The sequence below is a fragment of the Mesocricetus auratus genome, unplaced genomic scaffold (genome assembly GCF_017639785.1).
Source record: "Mesocricetus auratus isolate SY011 unplaced genomic scaffold, BCM_Maur_2.0 Super-Scaffold_100691, whole genome shotgun sequence".
Taxonomy (NCBI): domain Eukaryota; kingdom Metazoa; phylum Chordata; class Mammalia; order Rodentia; family Cricetidae; genus Mesocricetus; species Mesocricetus auratus.
The window spans coordinates 18,899,421-18,915,185 of NW_024429267.1; the positions used below are offsets into that span (position 1 = coordinate 18,899,421).

Here is a 15,765-nt window from a genome sequence, read left to right on the forward strand (position 1 = left end):
TAAATAAAAGAAAAAATTCATTTTCACCCTAGTCAAAACAACTGGACATGAGGAAATGTAAATGAAATTTTGTGTCAAGACTTTTAATTTTCCTCACTCTAATAATTCCATATTGAAAAATATTAGAAAAAAAACAACAACAGTATTTGGAGGGTATAAAGCAGACAAAAACAAGACAACACCACCAAAGGGGTGGGAGGGACACCACACAGAAAGTCCCTCGGAAAGAAAGTAACCCTTCTTTAGGTCAGGGACAGTCACGCTTTCAGATACTGAAGCTGTGACAGACACCTGCCAGAGCATGTTCTTCCACAAAGAGAGCATCCAAACCCAACTTCTTGCTAAAAGGCCGCCATATTGGCATAAAGGTGATGCTAAGACATTTCCTCTCACACTTCACGGGCTTTCCCAGTCTGATGTCCTAACAAACCTACCTGGGGGTCCAGGCGGCCCTCGGGGTCCTGGAGACCCAATGCCCCTTTCACCTTTCTCTCCAGGCAAACCTACAAAAAGAAGGAAAAAAGGAAAAAGAAAAGCATGGGAAATTTTTATCTGGAAACACGATTTTTCATCTTAAATAATAATAATTCAAGCAACTCATTTCCGTAGTGAAAACAGAACCTAATTTTTCCCAGAAGTTCACTCCTTAAGCCAAATTCTTTCTAGACATTTGTGTAACTCCAGATTCATGGCCAAGAAACAAATCTGGCTGAAAGTCAGAGGGGAATTATTTGAAGGATGCAAATATGCCTAATATATTGTCAAATAGTAATTAAAAACAGGGATCTTAGAGAAGGCCCTTCAGGTAGACTTTAGGAGTTGTGTGCACAGCATTGACACCATCAGATAGCAGAGTTACATAACTCTTAAACTGGCATTCAATGTCCTGAAACATCTGGAAGCAGGAAAAAAAGAATTTTTTTCTCTTCCCCCCCCCCTTTCAATTTCATTTATCTACCATGAAATTAAAGTCAAACAAATATCCTAGAACCAGTGCCAGGCCTTGAATGAAGGAACAGAAAGAATTTGGACCTAAACCATGGGCTGCTTAATGTCCTCGGTTGCTGCTCTGTTCTTGCCACAGTCACAACCCTTAGTCAGATGTGAGGCCTGAGTCCTTCTGCCAAGACGCTACTTCCTACTAGAGCCACAAGAAAAATCAGTGGATAGAAAGGTCTCTACCAAGACCCGCTGAAAACAGTATCTGTTTTCCCACACCCCTATCACCGGGATACAGACCTGTGACCTGCAAATTACTAGAGGGCAAGGTGGCTCCCAGACAGCTTGTCTGAACGGTCCAAAAAACACTGAAGTGGCTTGCCAAATTCTGCCTTCCAAATGTTTCCAACTGCCCCAGTTCCGGAACATGCAAGCTTCCCCCTTGTCTCTGTGTAAAGCCAGAAAGACTTACCTCGTTCACCAGGGGATCCCTGCATCCCTGGTGTGCCAGGAAATCCTGGTCGCCCCCCAGGCCCTGGTTCTCCTCTCGCTCCAGCACTGCCAGGGGGCCCTGGGGGTCCTGGTGGGCCAGGCTGGTTGCGATTTGAGTGGTAGTCATTTGGAATCTGATTCAGCATCTGATTGAATCTGCTCATCTGGCCTGTACATAGAAAGACTTGTTAGAAAGAAACCCAGGAAGGGAGGGGCGAGACTGGGAAGTGAAACTTTCTCTTAGCATCTAAGGAAACCCATCTCCTCCCTTCCTTCTCTCCAGGGTGTGTTCTAACCAGTACCAACAATAAAAATGAGACACATCAGACACCCAGTATAAAATGACTTTTGATCAATGGCCATTTTCACAAAGTGCTCAACTCAAACCATAAGCTTTATTGTGAATGTAAGAGTTACCAAAGTGTGGTGAGGCTCTGAAACACTGCTTTTCAGTGTGCTGAGCAACGCCACTCAAAAGAGAACCCTTTGGAAATTAGGACAGCGTGTCATCTTTCTAGGTACCTAAGGCAATGACGCCTGGGTTCTAGCACAAATGAGAACTTTTTAAGTTTACATTGAAAAATGTATTATTTCTGGGTCTCATTTCTAAGCACAATAATTCACTGGGTTTAGAACAAGGTCAAGGAACTCTCATTTCTAACAAACAAATTAGGCAATATTAAGGGATGTGTTCCTCAGGATTATGCTGTGAGAAGCACTGGCTAAACTTCAGAGGGAGAGCTCCGAGTTCACGGCTAGCCTGCACTCTGACTTCAGGCATAATGGGAGAGCCCCAAGTTCACAGCAAGCCTACACTCTGTCTTCAGGCATGAAGGGAGAGCCCCAAGTTCATGGCTAGCCTGCACTATGACTTCATGCATGAAGGGCGAGCTCCGAGTTCACAGCAAGCCTGCACTCTGTCTTCAATTACAGAGCTGTATGAGTTTGAAACATCTCTGGTCACTCTGTGAATAAAGTTCTTTATTCTTCCCAGGACTATTTAAAAGCCACTCAGATGCTAAACTATAAATTACCACTTATTAGTTGTTCGCAGACTTGTCTTGCAACTGCTCGCATCATGTTCTGAGAAGCAATGTCTCCCTGGGGAATTCAATTTTAAAAAATTAAAATATTATTTCTAAATTTCAGATGCCAGATTTTAATGCTTGAAATAAAATTAAGTTAAATTTTAAAAATACATACCCTATCACCTTTTTCTCCTTTTAATCCAGATTGACCCTGAAACACATGAATTTCATACTTTAGAAACAGGAAGATAAGACCTTAAACAGCAGTTCTCAATCTGTTGGTCATGACCCCTAAGGAAGTCAAATGACCCTTTCACAGGGGTCACCTAAGAACACCAGAAAATGCAGATATGATTATGATACATTATGATTCATAACAGTAGCAAATTTACTTTATGAAGCAGCAATGAAAATAATTTTGTGGTTAGAGATCACCACAATATGAGGAACTGTGTTAAAATGGTGCAGCATTGGAAAGGTTGAGAACCACTGATCTAAAACGATACATGGACAGAAATGGCAATAGAGAGGGCAGTCTATTGTGTGATGAGCCAGCAAAATTTTTCTTTTCTGTAAAAATAATCTAATCCCTCGCCAAATAGGCACCTTCCAAAGTCTTGTTCATATGTGACTTTTAGAACAATTACAAAATCTATGTACCATTCACCACGTAGGCTTGCAACTGAAATATTTGCACTTGAACCCAAACTGCACTCGAGCTATCACTCTTTAAGTTACCATGGTTACTTGGCTCAACTGTTTATTGTGGGACACCAAAAAGTTTCACAGCCATTCATTTCTGGTAAGAGCTAGTGGGCTCTCTGTCAGCTCCCTAGATAAAGATGTAGCTCACTCTTCCTTCGGTTACTCTTTGTGCTTTGGGTGAAGGAGAAACAGGTGCTTCTCCTTCTTAATCAGCCGCACATCCAAACAACCACATAATCTTTATCATACTCAGAAGTATGATGAAGTCAGAAGCCCCTCACTGTCCAGGAGAGATCCTTTGAAGACAGGAACTTCCTATCTTTCAGTAGTATCTTCCCAAACTGCCAACTGCTGTTACAGAGGGAACATCCAACTCATTGACAAATCTGATGTCCGAATACTATTCCAGCCAAACCAACTTGTACTGTTCCCATGGAAACCACTGTAGTTCAAATCAAGGCTTAGCGTAACCATTCCAAGTTCCTCTTAATTGACCTCTATACTTTCTGCTTTTGCTCTTAATAGCCTATTCTCAATACAGATGCCAGATAGTATTTTTTTAATTAGATGGTCTCATTTCTTTGCTCTGAGAAATGAGGTCCAAATAAATGCATAGTGAATTATAATTACTGTAAGAAAAACGTGTGCTTGGCTTTCTCATTGCCAAAAGTATTACATTTTTGTGGAATTTACATAATCTTGAATATGGAGCTTTGTGCAAACTGTAGTTGTTATTTTTTTATCTCTTGCTCGTTCAAAATGTTTCTGATTTACTTTTTCAATTTATTCCTACTCTATAGATTTCTTGTTAAAATTTTTGAGAAATTGATACATGAGCATCATATGTATGTCATAACTACCCTTCCAGATCATGTACCCCCTCTCAATTATTACACACGCACACACACACACACACACACACACACACACACACACACACCCTACTGAGTTAATTTAGGGATGACCACTTGGGATTAGATAACCTATCAGGATGTCATATCTAAAGAAAACTAAGTTCCCCTCTCTCAGCAGACATTAACTGCCCTTAGTTCTTCATCTAGGCGTGAGGTCTTGTGATCTCTCCCCCATACATGTTGGCATGCATTATGCAGTCTTGCTTAGACAATCATACCGTTAAGAGTTCACGGGAATATTTTCCCTGTCATCTTGTCCATGATCTTGTAGGAGCATCTTTACTACCAGCTCCTGGCAATCACATCTCAAGTAAAAGCCATGGAAAATTTTTGAGCCTCATAACTAATGCAAAATTAACCATGAAGGGTATGAAGCTCAATAGTCACTTCAAATATTTGTATTTTAGAAACTCCAAATTCTGCTGGAAGGTGCTAATTTGAAAGTACATGATAGGTATACCTCTATTGCCTTATTTCTAACTAAACACAGGAATGAGACAGAGCTAAATCAGATATAAATTGAGAAAGGACTACATTAGAAAAAGTAAAATGACCAACTAAAGTTTGGCTTCTTATTTATTTGCTTGTACTAAGTGTTGAGCCCACAGCCTTGCACATTGTAGGCAAGCACTACACCACTTAGCCTAGTAAATAATTCTGTTTGCACATTCACAAGTGTGGTGAGGGCATCTGGGTATACATAAGCTGTTGCACACATGTGGATGTCTGAGGACAGCCTTGGGTGTTCATCCTCAAATTCCACACTATTTGAAACAAAGTCTCTTTGCTTTTTTTTCTTCCACTGTGGATTTCAGATACCTTGCCTGAGCACTTCCAGGGGTACTCCCATTTCTTCCTCTCATCTCTCTGTGGGAACACTAGGATAGCAGATACCCACACAACATGTCCAGCTTTTGTAAGTGTTCTGGAGATTCAAACTTAGGTACTTATGTTTGCATGGCTAGCAGGACCTAATAAGTACTTTTAACAATGGTCTGATGCTCCAGCATCCTCAGCTATGGAGCAAGAAACAAATTATGCAGCTGGGTAGTGCTGTCTGCTAAAGGGTTAACACTCCTAAACTGAAGAGGTAGCCGCTCTGCACTCTGATCATGTATTTTTATGTCTTAAACAGCATACCATTTATAAATAAAAAGAATGATTTTGCTGACCCAGCTCTGAAGCTCTGAGTGTTTATACAGTGCAGAAATATGTGTCTTGGCTCATAATCCCTTCTTCCTTTTAAAGAAACCCAAGGACCACAATTTTCATCCCAGGAAATTATAGCAACCCAGCAGGGGAAAAAGTCTTTAGAACTATTCCCAAGTCATATCCATGGGTTTATCGTTGTTTCAGCAGAGGCTCCAAACACACTTATGGCTGAGATAACCTAACTATGCACAAGCCTTGGAGTTCTCATTATCTCCTCCCACAAGAGGATAGAAGTCTGTAGAAATGCAAGGCATCTACTTACTGGTCTGCCATGGTCTCCAGGTTTTCCTGGCTTCCCACTTGGCCCTGTGACTCCTGGAGAGCCTGGGGTTCCCTACAGTCACAGACCAAGAAAGGGAAGGTTATGACGAGGGCAAAATCCTAGCCACAGTAACTAAAGAACTGTAGCCAGGTTTAAAGACTTGTAAAAGAAGCAGAATATCATTACATGGTAAGGATGAGGACAGTCACATCTTAAATCAACATGGCGTGGGGGGGGGTCTTGGAATTTCAGTCTGAGACCAGTGGAAAAATACATGCACACGTATAGCCAGCTTCACATTTCTAGACTAGAACCCCAGAAATTTTTCACAAAGGAAACTCCTATTTCTATAGTTTTATTTCTGAAACAAAAATAAAAATAGGAGCCCCAAAAGACAGGAATGGAAACTTTGGCTAGAGTAGAATTTAAAAAGTGGCTGGGTTTATCATAGTTTGGCCACACTTCTGGTGTCTGTAGAGGAGTCTAGAAATCACTTCTTTCTCAGGGGCATTCACCAGGCTCCAAGTCTCTCCATCCCATCAGCACTCTACAACCCACCAAAACCACAAGAATTTCTCCTTGTTGCTTTTAAGTCAACTTTCGGGCATTTCTGTCACACATGTATTTATAATATAATATCCAGTACTGCATATTCTAAAGCCTAAAATTTCTGTTAAATGGAATAAGATTTTATAAAATGGCTCTCTGTTGATTTATGCAAAAAATTGAGCTCTGCAGTAAATACTTAGGTTTAATATTTAAACCTAAAAACATGTATAAAAAATAAATAATAAAATTGTTTAAACATATGTTCTGGAATCTCCAAATCCTGCCATAAAGACAGGGGCACAGCCCCTGTCCCCATCTCACTGTGACCTCACCTATGGGCAGTTCTACTCTAAGAAGTTTCAGAATCTCATATCTTCAGTATCTTCTTCACAAATCATAAGAAGATCTTTGATTAAGTTGCAGATACAACCTACTTCCCCAGAATCATTGATGATTGCTCATTAATAATGTCCTTAACATTTAAATGTTACAAGCTCAAGATTCAGAAGGGAACTCCTGAGGTCCTGAACGTAATCACTCAATACAGAGGAAAATCATGAGACTAACCAGCTGGTGGCCTAGTCAGTCTGAGATATTTCTCAAACATAACTTGGTTAAGCATCTGTATTTTGACACATGCTTTCTCGAGCACATTTTGATTTATAAAAACAGCTTACATAATAATACACCCCACAGCACAGATGGAGGGTAACTCAAATCAGGTTTCTCACCAGCAGAATGGGATCAAAGGAAAAGGAGACTGGAGACCAGGAGGAGACAGTGTAACCCACTCGGTTCTTACCGGTGGCCCGGGGGGCCCTCTCGGTCCCATTGCACCATCTTTGCCAGTGAAACCCTGTGTAAGAATAAAGTCACAAATGCAGATTAGGAAGGAAATGGACGTGAACAAGTGAAACGATGCTAAATAGATCGTTATGGGCGAAAGAGTCATAAGAAGGATCGAGTCCAATTTGGTGTTTGGTAGGTACGCTTTCAACATGAAAACCAGCCTGTCAAAACAACTAATTGTAATATATTACACTTTTATTGAGTAATTAGCACATTCATTTGTGTAGTTACAAGTAAAACCATTTTAAATGCCAACTTAATCGTTTTCAAGGAAGGCAGATTCTGTTTTTGACTTCTGTAAGAATGTAAAAAGGGTGAAGACAGATTGACTCTGTCTACTAAGCAGTTGCTCTCTGAAAGGGGCAACACTGTATTAACTGCCCTACACCCCAAGAGCAAATGAAGTTTTCCCATCCTCATAACCAGCATTAAACTCCCTCCGTTCATCAGCAGGGCCAATCTGTGTCAGGGTGAGCATTAAGGAAAGGGCAGGGTGCACCTCCCTGCGGGACTGCCCTTTGGCTCTCTTGTCCATACTGATGAGCTCGTCCTCTCTGTACAGTGCCAAATGACCTCTGCCTGGAGTGAGTCACCCTGCTACCTAGTCAGCTTTCATTCCCAAGAGCAGATCCCTGAAATCCAGCCGAGGACTTCTGAGTCAGTTTGCTGTTTATGTTTGCTGCATTCCTCTGTCAGAAATGATTTTTGTCCCATTTTCTGCAGAGAATAAGAAAGATCAGTACCAGGCATGGAAGCTCCATGCCTGTAATTTCAGCATTTGGGAGGCTGAGACAGGAGGATTGCTGTGAGTTCCTGGCCAGCCTGATTTCGAAAATAAACATGAAAAAAGTGATCATTTTGTCTGTAATCATTCACTGTCCATATTTCTTAGTCTACTGACTTCACAACAGCAAAAACTTAGAGGGTTTCATTTAAAGGAGTTTTAGAAATGCTTATATCCAACCCCATACTCCAAGGGATAAACTTTCAGGCTGCTTTCTGAAGGAGCTAGGCCTGCTTAACACAAACCAGACTTTGAGTCCATCTGATACAAAACCAACATTACTTCTGAGAGCCACTTAAGAAACAAAAATGTTCCAGTAGCTTTGCTGAGACTGTCAGAATGGCATTTCTTCCATCTAAATATATCCAGCTTCTCATTTTTTAGTATCATATTTTCAATAATGTAGTCATGCTTGGGACTTTGAAGAAACATACCTAAATTTTGGATGAGGGGGATTTAATATGAGAGTCCTTAAAGGAGGGGGGTTATCTTGAGCTACCTGCAGACCACTGAGCTTCAACTTTTAGTTTCACTTCTTGCTGCAAGCAGGCAGCTGTTATGCTCATCCAGTTAATGGTGTTAGAAGAGACTAACGATCATTTTTATATAAATATACCTATTAGATACAAGTGCCTAGGGTTCTTCGGTTGTTTTTCCTTTCAGAATCATCCAAGACAGTCACATGTCCTGCTGCTCCTATGAAACCTTAATCCTTGGCTTCACGTTCCTCTTACTCCCATCTCTGAGTTCCTGTTACTTTCTTTTTTTGTCAGCCAAGATCCCCATACCCTCAGTCTCTCACACTGTCTAAAAGTACTTATCGCCTTCTCCCTCTGTATACATCCGCTTAGCCTCATTGGCAATTTACTAAGTAATAGGCAGGCGAGTAGAGCTGTGGAAGGAGGGAATAGGTTCTTAAAACTATCCCTCGTTTTCATCCCGGGAGAGCAAAATAGACTCACCACGATGATGGAAACAGATTAGCATTTCAGATAGGAAATGCACAGATCCTCCCAACCCTCATCTTTCTGGGTGCAGAGATGACAGTAGCGGCTCCTGATTGACTGTGCCTGGGAAGTCAACCTCAGGACCCCACCATCTCCATCTGAAGCACATACTGGGGTGGGTCGTTATGTGTACAGCCAACCCTCAGCAGCAGTTCGGCCTACTGTCCCTTTCTCAGTGGCCATACTCAGATTTTTTGGGTTTTTGTTGTTTTGGGAAGGCTAAGATGTTATCTTTGTATTCTCACTGTTGTTCCTCATCATAAAATAAAACTTCTACAATACTACCCAAAGTGACAGTCTCAAAAGAAGCCGAAGAACATGTACGTCAGTACAGTCTCCAAAGTCTTTATCAGGGTCTAGGGCTTGCTCCTTGACATGTCTTTTTCTTCCAGTTGTAAACAGAAGCATGGAAACAGAGCTCAGGATCACATCACCCACATTTTGAGTTATCTTGGTGAACCATTACTCCCACTGAGTGACATCTCCTTATCAGAGATTACTTACAAATGTTAAGGTTAGCAAATCACATAGTTACTAACAGCAGGTACAGCACGAACCCTTCCAGAGAAGGTTGATGGTCGCAGTTTAGCCTGACTGATAGAGTGCAGACAACCTGCATGCTGTTGTTTAAATGATAAAATGCTGAAAAGCTGGAAGATTTGTGGGCTTTGAGCAATTCTAGCATCTCTAAATTTGCTGGGACCTGAATCTAACACAACTTTAAAATCTCAAACACTTCCCCCAAGGTCCCATCTATTTGTTAAGAGAACTCAGGATGCTTCTGATGTTGGGTGGTCCACTGATACCATTTTGAAGCCTTCCACAAGATATGTGAACTCCACATCTCCAGCCGTGCAAACAGGACTATGGGGACTCTATAATTAATAATACATATGTGTGGCCCAAAACTTACTCTGTCTCCTGGTGGTCCCATTGGTCCTGGTGGGCCAGGCAATCCTGGAGTACCCTGCAGAAAAAAGGAGAAAACAATTAGTGTACAGTGAAATTCTGTTTGTGTAGAAAATGCTTATTAACATTCTCCAAAATATTTTCAAAGAAGCAAAGTGTGGGGGCTCTGAAAAGAAACAGAAGATCACAGCCAAACACAGGACCAGGCACATAGACATCAGTCAGTAAAGCACTATCAGAGGCAATATCAGAATTAAACAGTATACACTTGAGCACTTAGAGCAGAGTGAGAAATCAAGCCCAGTGAAGCATACATACAGGCTTACCCTTCACTATTCCATTTTTTTCACTTTTTAATTAAAATTCTTTTTATATATCATGTTCTGATCATGCTTTTCCCTTCCTCCAGCTCCTCCCATCGCACCCACCCACCTAACTCCACCACAGTATCTCTGTGTCTCTGTCTGTCTGTCTGTCTGTCTGTCTGTCTCTCTCTCTGTCTCTGTCTCTCTCTGTGTGTATGTGTGTGCGCCCTTCCTCCAGCTCTTCCCATCTCACCCACCCACCTAACTCCACCACAGTATCTCTGTGTCTCTGTCTGTCTGTCTGTCTGTCTGTCTCTCTCTCTCTCTCTCTGTCTCTCTCTCTGTGTGTATGTGTGTGTTCCCTTCCTCCAGCTCTTCCCATCTCACCCAGCCACCTAACTCCACCACAGTATCTCTGTGTCTCTGTCTGTCTGTCTCTGTCTCTGTGTGTGTGTGTGTGCAAATAAACAAATTTGCAACACGCAAAGACAACTTTCCAAACAGCACGTGACATGTAAAAAGGAGTAATTTCGAGAACTCACTGTTCGGCCAGGAAGCCCTGGCTCTCCTGCATCACCTTTCATCCCCTGGCGGCCCTAGAGTGGACAGGGAGAAGACTGTTGTCAGCCATTATGGAGACTAAGTTTAAAAGGAAGAGATAGGTCACTTATGCGCCTTTATCACTTCATAAGTCCAGTGTAAAAGTTCAGAGACAAGCACATAGGTCTGTTTTTAAGGCAGATGAATAAACCAGTCTATTATTGTTATAATAATACTTACTTTCTCCAGCAATTTCTGTAATTTCTACTTAATATTATAAGATGCTGTTATATAATTATAGGATAACATACCTACTTTGAAAGAATATAGTTTAACAGTATATGCATTACTTTTAGGAAGTTTTTGAATGGTCAAATAAGTAGGACAATTTTTCCTGCAGTTATTCATTGCATATTCCATTTATATATCTAAAATAGCATTCATCAGAGAGGACATAACTAGCCTTGCATTCTCCTGGAAAACATTTTAATTTACAGTCACATAGAACATACTGCAGATAAGCCAGTCCTAGTGGCTCAGGGCCTTCATCCCAGCTACCCAGAGGACTAAGGCAAGAGAATCAAAAGTACAAGTCCTATGCTGACCACAGAGAGATCTCAAGATCCCCATCTCAAAACAAGAACTTTCCATTTAAACACATTGTTAACCCAACATTTCATTTGCTACAGAAAGTTTTTATGCTTACCTGTTCTCCTGGAATGGAAAGTCCATTGGGTCCCTGGGGGCCTGGAGGACCCTGAGGGCCTGGAGGGCCTGTATCTCCACGGGGACCTGGAGGCCCCTAAAATATACGAGGAAAAGAGAGAGAAGGGAAGGGAGGGAGGTGATGTAATACCATCCAGTGGGAACATTCAGAAGTTTTCTCTTCATAGCCTGAAAGCATCACTGCTTAATCTTCACAAACATTTTAGAAATATATACTTGCATACAACTGTGTTGATGACACACTTTCATTCCCTTTACTACACATTTAAAAAGTGGAATGTGCGATGAATTCACAAGAACACTTGGATTTCGATAAACGTCCTATTAAAAGTAGGCTTTGTAAAGTGAAAAGCATTATATACTATGTGTTGCATTTATAGAGTCCCAAGAGCTCAATTTTTTTTAGATTTAGTCTACAATACTTGCTCATTTTGTCTGAAACCAAGGATAATGATGTAACCTGAGGTACACTGAACTAAGGTCAAATACGACCTCCAAGGAAATTTAAAGAACTGGATTTCACATACTAATGAACATTTGGAGTGTGAAATGTACTTACAACTGCACCATTGATGCCTCTTTCACCTCTGGGACCTTTTGCACCAGGTCCTCCCTAAAACACATAAACAGAACACATTTTGGCGTAAGCATAAGGAAAACAGAAACTCATACATATAAAAATAGTGTTTCAGGAAGGAATGTAGTCCCTAAATGGTCACCATTTCCAAGCTATTTGCAAAATATTAAAGTAAAACTGCTGTGTCACTGTTGGTGTACATCTCTGTGGCCAATCACTTGCCGAGCATCTGTAAAGCCCTGGTTTGAGCCCCAGCATGGCTAAGAAAATAGAACTTTAAAACTTTGCACATTCTTTGTTTCTTCTTCTTGTACTTACAGCAGTTGAATAAAAAGAAAAATGCCATCTGAGAAATGTCTGAATTGCATTCTCGAAGGAGAATTATCAAAAGAATTACCCATTCTTCAAGGAAAATACCCAAATCTCTCTGGACCTCAGAGCATATGCTCCACGTGCTATGTCCGTGGGGCGTCTATGTCAGGTGCATATGTTCTAGGTTCTAAGTAAGCTATTCTTGATCAGATTTCCAAGCCAGGGACCTATTCCATTCATACAAGAAACTTTCAGGAGATATAAGACACTTCCAAGCTCTTAAATTTATAGATGGAAGCACAAACTTGTGTTTCTAAGAGAGAAGTCTTGAAGGATGACAATGTTGTTTTCCCTGCATGGCTAGAACTAAGTTGTCTTTTTAAAAAAGAAGAATTCTTATTACATTTACATATGTATCCCACAGCACATGAGTGGTAGCCAGAGGACAACTTGCAGGATTTGGTTCTTCTATTCCACCATGTGGGTCCCAGGGATAAAACACAGGTCATTAGGCTAAGCAGTAAATACATTTATCTGCTGACTCATCTTGATAGCCAAATTTTCTTTTTGATTTACTTCATTTCAAATCTCAAAATCTATTATAAAGATGACAGGAAGTTTAACATATTCTATCATCAAAACCATAAATGGATAAAAACATTTTATGGCCTCCATACTGACAAACAGGTGATTATTCCAAAAAACTTTCAAAACTAAATGATAATGATAAATAACTATTTTGGTCTCCTTACGGCAGGGCCTGGAGGGCCTGGAGGTCCAACGCTGTCCTGTGTACATGTGCAGGCATTCGGAAGAGCAGGGCATTTCGCTTCATCTCTCTGGAATTTTGAAAACATTATTTGTACATAAACTTAGTGAGGAGTGGAGGGTGACACTAGCCCTATTTGCATACATGAGAATCTGTTTCCCAACTGGAAGAAATAACTGCTAGTTCTTATTACTTATAAATGGTCTAACATTAGAATTTGCTCAGATCCTTTGTGCTTTGCTTGAGCAAACTGCACGTAACAAAGTAAAGTAAATAAGACTAGCAGGACCACAGGTATTTAGCCCAAAATTTTAATCCCTGTTATAGAAATACTATCTATACATCTTAAACATCAACTCCTGTTTTATTCAGAAAAAAATAATGCAAAGCCCTTTCTTTCTGTGATCTCCAAGGCTTTCCCTATTCTGTAAACCAGCATGTGTGTCCCACTGTATGCTACTTTCCTATTTTCCTACTTGTTTGTCAAAAGCCTGAACTTTATAACTATTACCACCTATATATAACACATGCACACACACATACACACATGTATGTATGTATGTATGTGTGTGTATGTGTGTATGTATGTATTCCTGCAATCAAAAGATCCTTAGTAATTCAGAAAAATGATGTTTTTTAATCAGTAAAAGGCTGTTAAGCCATAGGAGGTCTGTAGTAAGTAGGTTTATCAAATCCACTGGCTCAGCATGACCATCCCCGCTGTTGTTGAGAGAATTTCCAGATATGGTCTTGTGCATGCCTACCCTTCTAGCGAAAGGTCATGTAAGCCTTGGCCTGAGCAGTGGTAGCTAGAAAGCACGCACACATTGCACATCCCTGAGCTCCAATCTACAGCTGAAGCTGATGAGTGCTATTTCCTCTTGCAGACCATGTGCATCATAAAGGTTTCTTCTTAGGGACAAGTAAAGCCAGGACAGGACTTACTCACCCTAGAGGGAATGTCACAGCATCTGTCTCTGCTGGTCCACACCGGGCTGCAGACAATGTCAAAGCTCTGGATTTGGAACTGCAAACAACCAACAGCCATACCGGTTTAGCATGCAGGAAGACATTTGAAACATTGTAATCTCGCCAACTTTAGGCAGAGTCTGGAGTTTACACTCCTGAGAGCACTGGTATGTTTGCGTGGTAAGGAGAAGAAAGAAAATATGTGCCTGCAACAGACAGTAATGAGAACTGAGGCTGCCAAGATCCTATTCCTCATTCACTTGGTGAAAGGAAATGCTGGAATAATTTATTTAAGAACATTAGTTTCTGCGTTTAAATTAATTTAAATGCTACAAACATTCAAATCGACCTTTAAAGATGTATCTTTGTAGAAAGGTACCATGAAAAAAAGTTTCAAGTTAGTCTATAGTTGGTGATCTTTGCTTTAGAAATTGTCTAGAAATAGACTAATAATTTTTACGGCCCTCAGTTGAACTATTTCAGTGAAGCACATGCCTTCTGTCTTTTTAGAATTGAAGATAGAACTGTTCAGACAAAAGGCAAAAGGCTGTTTAGACACAACCATTCTTTTAAAGATCTGATGATTGCTCCCCCCCCAAGCCAGGAGGTACATACAGGCTATTGGAGGAGAACAGACACCGACACTCACTCAGGTAGCAACTCCACAAACTGCAATACCAACATGCCAAACAAGTAGCCAACTGCTCTCCACTAGGATCTGAGGTCTGCTTCACGAGAGGGATTTCAAACTGTAAACCCAGTCAAAATACCCTTGACTGGGGAGGTCTGAGGCCTTAGGGGTGAACTTAATACAATTCTTAAGTTGTCATGGTACTAATCTGCCATCTAAATATTTATAGACAATTACTATCCCCAGCCTTAATCCGAAGTTTCTCTTTACAGTGAATGGCAGTGGATGCAGAGATACATGGCTTCCGACGGTGCTGGGAATACATGATGGCGCGTGCTCAGACTTGAGTAGGATATTTATGCCACACCCTATATGCCTACCTTTTATGCCCCACCCCTCCCTCTATGGCTCAGGGAAAATTACAGAATAGCAGATAGAAATAATGTAATATCTGGAAGACAGGGAGACAAGCTGTGAGATGCTGTTGTCTAAACATTACACAGACAATACATTCGTCTCACAGTAAATATGGTTGCTTGTAATGGGCCTGCACAACACTAGGTCTGTCAACTGTCAACTGGGGGTGGGTCAGCAAGGGGTTCATGAGGCCCCACTTCTCCCCATTAGCTATTAGCCACTGATAAATCCTGGGGCAAAGGAAGCCACCATCTTCAGTTACGTCTACCAGATACCAATGGATAGTTCCAAACCTGTGGTCACACAGCCAATCTTGTTTAATTCAGTGGGTCTCAAAAAAGGGGGGGAGTACATGAATAAAAATATTTGATGATACCTTTTCTAAATATAAAAATGTTGTGTCTATCATAATTCTAACAAATTTAAACTAATTGTTCCTATATTATAGCAAAATAAAAACCTTCCCTTTCAAATCAAAAAGAACACCCTGTCTACAGAAGAAAACTAAAATAATGACATTCAAAAATAATAATAACAGAAGCCAAAACTGTTAATTTCTAGTACAATGTTTGTTGGTTGACTTTTAGGATGTCTAATGAGCCTGGGATAGTGAAAGCTTAAAACTTAAGTGTCCATTTCAGGATCACATCGTGAATAGAGGCCATGTGCTTTCCTTAAACCCAAGACAGTGAAACTTAAAATTGGGTGTCAGTTGGCTGCACTACCACAGTGTTCCTAAAACAGAACTCTCTGTAAGTGGCAGACACAGCTAATGACTATGGAGGCTTCATGTCCCAGTTGCACAAATTCAGGCTAACAATTATTTTTTTAAAAATGAACTATAGTGACCTTGCTGGATATGTAAGCAG

At 40.7% G+C, this 15,765-nt stretch overlaps 1 protein-coding gene across 3 annotated transcripts in view; it reads right to left on the minus strand.

Annotated features, from left to right (window-relative positions):
• The window catches only part of Col12a1 (collagen type XII alpha 1 chain), a 111,649-nt gene that overhangs the window by 3,949 nt on the left and 91,935 nt on the right, over positions 1-15,765 (minus strand). For all 3 annotated transcript variants that reach the window (XM_005073702.4, XM_021229341.2, XM_021229340.2), the window contains 12 exons: positions 13,829-13,906; positions 12,863-12,949; positions 11,781-11,834; positions 11,202-11,297; positions 10,498-10,551; positions 9,655-9,708; positions 6,904-6,957; positions 5,553-5,624; positions 2,635-2,670; positions 2,466-2,532; positions 1,412-1,600; positions 435-503 (listed from right to left, as the gene is read on the minus strand). In XM_005073702.4, the coding sequence (XP_005073759.2) occupies positions 435-503; positions 1,412-1,600; positions 2,466-2,532; positions 2,635-2,670; positions 5,553-5,624; positions 6,904-6,957; positions 9,655-9,708; positions 10,498-10,551; positions 11,202-11,297; positions 11,781-11,834; positions 12,863-12,949; positions 13,829-13,906 (910 nt within the window). The remainder of the gene's footprint in view (positions 1-434; positions 504-1,411; positions 1,601-2,465; positions 2,533-2,634; positions 2,671-5,552; positions 5,625-6,903; positions 6,958-9,654; positions 9,709-10,497; positions 10,552-11,201; positions 11,298-11,780; positions 11,835-12,862; positions 12,950-13,828; positions 13,907-15,765) is intronic.